We start from the raw sequence: 8604 nt of genomic DNA, 5'->3' as shown, positions 1-8604 counted from the left end.
AAAGTAGTTGTGATGCTACAATATTATAAAACTTTTGCTTCAATTGTTTTTCGGTTTTGCTACCTTAGTATAATTGTTTTGCTGCAAGGTCTCCGGCGAGGTACCGGCGAGTCTCCGACGAAGTCTCCGGCGAGTTTGGATTTTGCTACAATAGCACAAAACTTTTGCTACAATGTCTCCGGCGAGGTCTCCGGCGAAGTCTCCAGCGAGCTCCTCGTGTCTTTTTCTTTTTTTAGGCGAATCGTTTTTATGCTTCAATGAAGCAAAAGCGGGATATTTTTTTGCTGCGATGAAGCATCGTCAGGATTTTGGCTGAATGTGGACAAGTGTCGACCAGGGAAGCAGGAGGCTGGAATTTTTTAGGCGAATCATTTTTGTGCTTCAATAAAGCAAAAGCGGGATATTTTTTGCTGCGACGAAGCATCGTCAGGATTTTGGCTGAAAGTGGACACGTGTCGATCAGGGAAGCAGGAGGCTGGAAGGAGTTTATCCTCCGGAGGATTCTCAGCAGTGTCCTTAAAACTTCTACCATCTCCTTATGCACCACGTATTTTCAACCCTTAAATCGCCTTCACCGTGCCCTTCATCCGCGTTTTTAAGGGCCACGGGATAAGGTGTTCTGCCTAGAGTTGCTCTTGGAACTAACCAAGGAATATGGACCAGCTGATGTATGAAACTGGAAAACACAATTAATAAGGCAAAAGACAAGAGGAATACAGACTTCTAAACACAAATGAATTTCACAAGTTGCATTCATGTTCTGCAACAATCCTAGGATGCCCATTGACGTGCAAATCCAATATACACAAGACCTCAAAAAAATTAAGCATGAAGAAATTATCAAACAATATACATGACATGCTCAATGACAAGCTGAAGAAAAGAAAAAGACGTCTACTCCAGAAAATAGAAATTCCACCATACTTTGAGCGATTCAACTTTCCATGAAGCACACACCTCACTATTCACAGGACTGCAAGAAGGAAGTAAATAACAAAATGCACAACAGATCAATCTTGGATGGGTACTTCGTTTGAAGTGACCATAGGGGCAGTCGGATCAAGTACTGTCACATCTTCAACACTTTGTTCAGCAGCCAGCTCTTCCAGGACAGAAGGTTCTGCAGGGGGATTTCGACTTGGTTATCTTGCAACTGCTCTACCTTTGGTTTTGATACTTTAGGTTTTGTATTCGAGGTTTTCTGCTTTGTAGTGAGGGGTCTTGTTTCAGCCTTTGCAGTGGCAGATGCTGGGGGAGGAGCTTTTGTGACCAATCTCTGGACAGGTTTCCTAGCAGCAACCCGAGGTTTGTTGTTTTCCACACCTTTGTTTACCTTGCCCGGATTAGTTGTGCTTCGTGGGCTCTCACAGGAGACAGAGCCATCTACAGAAGCAGCAGCAGCTGGACTGGCTGGCTTGTGCCGGCCAAGCTTTGGTGACCTAGCACGTGTTGGTGCAATCTGCAAAACGCCACAAGTTTATTTCAGCATGCCATGTTTACTAATGTAGCACAGCAAAATATTTACAGAATCAGGACATGACCGGAACACTTTGAACATCCTACACAGACGAGCAGATATACACTATAGCACACAGGAAAATTACTTGAACATCAACAAATAAGGAGCTTAATCTTAGTTTGTAGATCCATTACATAAATTGGAGGTGTCATTAGACCCTGAAATATGTATGACTCATGATCGTATCATAAACCTAATCACCTAAATTAGCAACAAAACTATTGATCCATTATTCACTTGGCAGATAAACCAAGAGACCTGCAGGCTATTCGTGATGCAGCAAAGATTTTATAAATTAATCTTTGAATGCGTTAGGTCCTGTCTAAGCTAGTAAACATTCACAGGTACTCTTGGCATGGGTATAAAGGTAATGTTGTGTTGAAATTTGAAAATGAGCAAGTACGACATAGAAAGCAAAGCAAACAAAATGAGCTATGTTAAGAAGCCCTCCTGAAATACCAATGAAGTTATTTTCATAATAGGGAGTACCGGCAAGCATACCTATTGCGAGTACTATACCTTAAATTATGCATTTTAACGTTGATGTTTTGTCCATGCAGATAATGCATCATTACATTATGCATTTTGTGTAAGCTTCTAACAAATTAGGTGTCTTAACAGGACACTCACTGAATAAAATGTATTCTACAACACAGAACTTAGTTGGAAGTAAAGCACACTCGAATTTGCGAAGAAGCGTCACACCTGAATTTACTTGCTAAAGCACCGGATTACAACACAGATATGGCAACAAACAGAACATGTTCTCGAATGTACAGTGCACTATGGACTACAATACATCTGGTTTACTGGATGTTTTAACATTTATTCGCATACTCATTTCAATGCTGCACCCAGAACACTTATATGTGATGCAGTAAATATTCTTTATTAACATTTGAAGTTCAATGATGAGCGCAGATAGATACTCCACCCGTTAGGGATTATAAGGCCCGAGATCTTTTTGAAAATGTTAGGAATTATAAGGCTCATCTCATTTATTAGCCTTTCTCATCCAATGCATGTCCTTCTTTTTCTCTCTTCTTCCATGCATGCAAAACTATTGGTCCATGCACTAATTAATGGGAGAGGTAATGAGCTTTCTTGGTCTTAGCAAATTGGCCCTCAGGCCTTATAATCCCTAACAGAGGGAGTATGTGTTAGGTCCTATCTACGAGCTAGTAACATTCAGACGAAATGGCATGGGTGTACTAATGTTTTATCAATATTTAAAAATGAGTAACCAGTGAAAATGAATATAGCTATATGAAGAAGCCCTCTGAGAATGGTTAACTAGTGAAGTTATTTTCAGATTAGGGAGTACGGGCAAGCATACCAAAAATGAATACAGCTACATGAAGAATCCCTCCGGAAATGGTTAACCAAGTATACCTAAAATCATGTATTTTAACTTTAAGCAAGCCTGTGCAGATAATGCCCATAAAATTATGTATTTTGAGTAAGCTTCTAACAAGTTATGCATCTTAACAGGAGCACTCACTACATAAAATATATTCTACATCACAGATATTGGTTTGAATTAAATCACACTCAAATTTGCTACCCAAGCATCGCGCCTGAATTTTAACAAGCATGGCAGCAAAAGGAACATGTTCTCGAATATATCAGTGCATTGTATGGAATACATCTACTTTACTGGATCCCTAAACATTTATTCACATATACATCTTCTCAAACAAGTAAAAAAATAGCACGTCGCAAATGGGAAGACAAAAACATAGTCTAGTTACATTCTGCTATGCTATCATCTCGTAACCCACGGCTAGCTATGCGAGATTTCTTGTCAAGTATTCATATATTCACCTTCTATAACCACCATAAGCATTTTGCAATGAACATCTAACAAAAAATTGGAACTGCAGACCAGAGACAAGCAGTTGGTAATACCTCTTCATTATTCTAGCAAAAACATTAGAATCATAAGACTACTCACAACAAACGTCAAACTTATCAAACCATATGTGCTTGGTGCTTTGAAATAGAGAAATCAGATGCAGTTGGACCATATGAGACTATTAACATGGAATAGATAAGAAACATCAGCATTTAACGTAAATTGACATAAGTACCTTTTTCAACTCAACTTTAGGAGGCTGCTCCTTGTAGAAGCTTGGCATAGGTGCTGCTTTAAATGTCAGGCTCTTCCTAAGCCGTTTAATCTCGGCCTCTTGGCTCTCCTGAGTAATGAACCAATTCTTAGAATCAAATCATACAGGTGTTCAAAAGATTTGACATAAACAATACGAAAGCAGCTCTCACCTTAGATTTTTCCTGCAAATTCGTTTGTTCAAGCTCCTTGGCATGAACTTTCTCTTCAAGCTTCTTTAAGAACTGAAAGTAAGACATGAATGCATGCTTAGAGAAAATACAAACAGGCATGCAACTATTTATCAACACAATGGCTCTGTTAGTTGATAACCTCTTTACGCTTCTCAGCACGCTCCTCCAAGCGGAAACTAAAACCAGAGGCAGCAGCATTCTTGCGTTGAGTATTGGTACTCCTGAAACGGAACGCCGAATGACAGCATTCTGTGTTAACATCATAGCACAAAATAACTGACAAGCAATTATATGAACACAAAAGAAGGCTTTACGATGTAGTGGAGTGCACATCATCCTCCAATTTTGCTGGAAGCGACTCCCTGTAAGGTTTAGTAGTGTTCTCATTTGACCTGTTAAGGAATGTCACAAACATTTCAGCGTAAGAAAACAACAAGACCTGATTAAAAAAATGCCTTTATGCCACTGATCAGTTAGTCCAACACTGCAGTGGATTAAAGCCTTGATTACTGGGTACAGATTAAGCAATGACCGAAATTGCAAATCCAAATGCAAGAAAGAAAGAAAAAGATGACCTATAATGTGGGTTTGCAGTAAGAGAACTTACTCTTGGACTTCAGAAGAAGCATCATTTGGAGTTGAGTCCACCGATTCAGGCTTCACTGGCTATGCCAAAGGAAAAAATGAAACCAAGTTCAGTACAATGCATCTAAAATGTACAGACTTTGGTTACCCAGTAAGTAAGTGAGACGGGTGCGTACCATGGATCGACGAGCAGGATGCATCTTAGCCAAATTCGCCTTCTTTTCGGTGCCCCGTCCTGGAATATCATCCCAATTCTGTAATAAGTAACCCTAACAGCAACCTTCTGTCAGAACCAAGATGATAACAAGCCGAAAACGAACCAGTCGCTGCTGCAGATCCATTGGGCACGGCACCCTTCCCCTCCGGCTTGGCTTGCTTTGGCGTCGCCGTCACGGTGGCAGCCTTCTTGGCACCGGCCGTCGCTCTGGCAGGGAAGGAGGCGCTCTGCGACAGGCCGGGCTTCTTCCCCCGCGGGGCCGCCGCCGCCACCTTGCCGTTCTGTACCTTGGCTTGAATTCCCTTCTTCTTCCCGGTGGCATCCTTGGATCCAGCCTTGTGCGCACAAGAATAGACAACGTTAGCCGGCAGCAATGCAGCAGCACGCACGCACCACCAAACAGCGCGACAGAGGATTTACCTTGGTAGACGCCATGGCCGGCTCCTCGGGAGTTGGCACAGCGGTGGCAGATCCAACCGCCACCTCCCCGCCAGTGAGATCCTCCTGATGATCACCTCCGTCCGTTGCGACCGCCTCGACGGCGCCATCCTGGTCGCCGGCCTTGACGACGACGTAGTCCTCCCCTCCAAGCCCATTCGGCACGGCGGCCGCCGCCTCAGCCGCGCCCTCGTCGTGGTCGCCCTCCATCCCCGCGTCCCAGATCCGCGGCAAGATCCGGCCCGGATCACGGCCGCAGGATCCGGCGGTGCCGCTGGTATGGAAGTGGAAGAGGCGGCGGGGTCAGTGGCGGAGCGGGGATGGCATCGCGGCAGGGCGCGCGGACGGGCCCAGGAACAGTGGCGAGCGGGCGGGCGGGCGGAGAGGAGGAGCAGGGGAGGGCAACCACCCACCCAACCACTGCTCGCTGCTGCTGCTGCTGCTGCTGGTGTGGCTACGAGAGGGAGAGGAGGCGCGGGCGGGGGCAGTAGTACTAGTGTAGAGAGGAGGGAGCGTCCGGGGGCGAGTTGGTGTAGTGAGGGAGGCTGGACTCGCACTCGGAGGAGACGGACGGCGAGACGAGACGACGTGTACCTTCCACCCCGGTGACTGTGCAGCACACACACGACTGCACGTACACGCCGCGGTTGCTGCCGTTTCCTTCTGGACGGTTTTGTCCCTCCTTGGGTTACGCAACTGTCCTACAGCTATCAAGGTGTTGGGGATTTGGAAGGATGTGAGGGCATCTCCAACGCGGGTACGCAAATGGTAAAACGGATACCGCGTGCGTCACTTTGGGTAAAACCGCATCCCAACGCGTGCGACCGAAATGCAAAACGGACTGTCCGTGTGGTCCGGCACGACCCAAAGCTGGCTTAAATTTGGGAGGCTTTTGCGTCCTCCCGGACGACTTCGTGCGGCTCTGGACATCCGTTTATGTCCGCCCGACCCCACATCTTCTCTCTCCTCTGTTTTCTTTCTCCCATGGAGATGGCCGAAATAGCCACCGGATTTTGACCGGCCCGACCAACCGCCGCCGTTGCACACGCCGGCCGCACCCCGCGCCGACTACTCACTTTTTTTCATCCATGCCGGAAGTTGCTGCTTCCAAAAGAGCTCCGGCGACAAACCTCGTCGACGGCGTGGGCACGGGCGCCGGCCGCGCGAGCCATGGGCGTGGGCGGAGCTCGCCGCGAGCACGGGCGCGGGAACGGACGCCGGCCGCGCAAGCCACGCCGCCGTGGGCGGAGCTCGCCGCGACGGAGTGCGGGCACGGACGGGGACGGGCCGGGCTCGCGTGGACGGCCACGGCCGGGCATAGGCGGGGCTCGCCGCGTCGGCCACGGGCGGGGCGGCGCTCGCCGGGCGGGGCGGAGCCGGCCGCGGCGGGCACGGACGGCGCTCGCCGCGACCGGCGCGCGCACGGGCGAGGCGGAGGTCGCCGGGCGGGCGCGGGCGTGGGCGGGCGGGCGGGGCGTAGGTCGCTGTGGCGGGCGCGGGCGTGGGCGGGCGGAGGTCGCCGGGGCGGGCACGGGCGGGGCTCGCCGCGCGGCCACGGCGGGGGCGGCGCCGCCGCGACGGGCGTGGGCGGGGGCGGGCGGCGTGGGCGGGCGGGCGGAGGTCGCCGGGCGGGCACGGGCGGGGCTCGCCGCCGGCCACGGGCGGGGACCGGAGCTCGCCGCGACGGGCGTGGGCGGGCGGAGGTCGCCCGGGCGGGCGCGGGGTGGGCGAGGCACGGGCGAGGGCGGCGCTCGCCGCGACGGGCGTGGGCGCGGCGGAGGTCGCCGGCGGCGGCGCGGGCGTGGGCGGGGCGGAGGTCGCCGGGCGGGCACGGGCGTGGGCGGGGCGGGTGCGGGCGGGGCGGAGGTCGCCGAGGCGGGCGCCGGCGTGGGCGGGGCTTGCCGCGCCGGCCACGGCGCGGGCGGGGAGCGGGCGTGGACAGGCCGGGGCGCGGCGGGGGTGGGGCGAGCCGGGGGCGGCGCGGGCGTGGGCTGGGCGGAGCTGGCCGCCGGCGTGGTGCTCGTCCAGACCGTGCACGTCGAGCTGCGCGCTGGCGCCGAGCTCGCCGGGGACTGCAACCAGTACTAGGAGGAAAGAGGAGAAGAAACAGTGATTTGGGTCCTGTGATTTGGGTCCTGTGCGTTGGGGAATAAAAAAACCCACGGACGTCCTCGTCTGTCCGTGTCTTCGGAGGCCGACCCAAACAGCCAAAATCGGACGCGAAAACGTGTCCGTTTGGGTCGTAGCGTTGGAGATGCCCTGAATGCCGCAAACCGCAGCAACTCTTTACTATTGGTGCTTGCTTGCTGTGATTTAACAAGTCATGAGGGAAAAGGAAAAAGGCCTGAGCGGGCGACCCGGGGGCGACCTCGAAACCCTAGCCGTCGGGCTCTTTCCAGCCATCCTCGCCGCCGTCGCCGCTAGATCCTGCCGCGGTGGTGGCGGCGCTCGTCTCCCGAAGGGAGCGGGCACCACGCTGGGCCCCTGAGCGGAGGAGCCTGCGTTTTGCTGGCGCGGGAAAGCTGGGGCGGCGGCCCCGGAAACCTGCTCGTCGACGGTGTTCTCTCGGGGCGGCGGCGGCAACAGTTGGTCTCGGCGGCGGTGCCTCGGCCGCTCAGGCGGTGAGGTGGCGTCGCGGTGCGTTGGGGGTGGCCCAATGGCCCGTCGTCCGGTGGCCGGTGCTGGCGCGCGGGTGGTCAGCAGCTGGCCGCGGCGTGCGACGGCGGCCTGTTCTGCGGTGAGCGGGGCTGGCCTGCGCCGACAAGGTGCAGCGACGCTGCTGGTTGTAGCAGGCGGGGTGGTTTGGCGGCGCTCGGACCCAGGTCCAGATCTGGCCCCTGCGGTTTGGCTTCAGCAGGTGGATGCCGGGGCGGCGGCCCCGGGATGGGTGGCTGCCGGCATGGTGTTGCGGTGGATGGCCATGGTCGTCGGACCTGGCTCCTTCTTGCATCTCTGCCGGTTGTTTGTGGTGGCCGTGGCCGTTGGAGCTTGAGGTGCTTCAGCATACGCGTGCCAGGGTGTTGTTCGGTGGAGATTGATGTTGGGAACCCGTGCTTGCCGCGCCCTTGGTGGTGTGTTGGAGTTCCGAGCGAAAGTTCTAGCATTGACTTTGTCCGTGCAGGCTGCGGCGGCACATTCGTCGTGTCGTCTTCCTTGTTGGAGGCGTTGGCCGTGGAGCTCCATTCATACACTTATGGGTTTCGCCTCTCCGGGAGAAATCCTAGCCCCGGTTTCTCGGGCGGGCGATGGCGTCGGCTACGTCGCGACCTTCTTGGAGGCGTCGTCTAGGAGGGCTTGTTCAGTTGCTGGCTTGTGGTTCTCTCATCGTCGGATTGGTGGATGTCGGGGCGGCGGCTCCGAGTAGAGGATGTTTGCAAGTGCCGGGCGGCGGCCTCGGAATCCACAGGCAGGTGGCATCTTCATGGGGCGAAGTTGTTGTCCTTGGTGGCTTGGGCGACGATCCGGTGTCGCTAGTGCGGCGAGATTGTCGGCCCGGTCAACGCGTCTCGCCGGAGGCGGTTCGACTTTATGTCGGGGCGGCGGC

At 53.2% G+C, this 8604-nt stretch overlaps 1 protein-coding gene across 1 annotated transcript; it reads right to left on the bottom strand.

The window, feature by feature from the left end:
* Positions 1–721: 721 nt before the first annotated feature.
* Positions 722–5391, bottom strand: LOC124702893 (protein WVD2-like 4). Its single transcript, XM_047235064.1, is given in 10 exon segments — positions 722–1132; positions 1135–1459; positions 3610–3717; positions 3800–3871; positions 3960–4041; positions 4135–4212; positions 4428–4486; positions 4582–4640; positions 4726–4957; positions 5043–5391. Coding segments are annotated over 10 exon segments (1365 nt in total). The 5' UTR covers positions 5271–5391; the 3' UTR covers positions 722–1010.
* Between the last annotated feature and the right edge of the window lie 3213 nt (positions 5392–8604).

Source organism: Lolium rigidum, chromosome 3 (assembly GCF_022539505.1).
Source record: "Lolium rigidum isolate FL_2022 chromosome 3, APGP_CSIRO_Lrig_0.1, whole genome shotgun sequence".
In the NCBI taxonomy this organism is placed as follows: Eukaryota; Viridiplantae; Streptophyta; class Magnoliopsida; order Poales; family Poaceae; genus Lolium; species Lolium rigidum.
The sequence above is the reverse complement of the archived record's forward strand: the minus strand, read 5'-3'. Positions and strand labels throughout refer to the sequence as shown.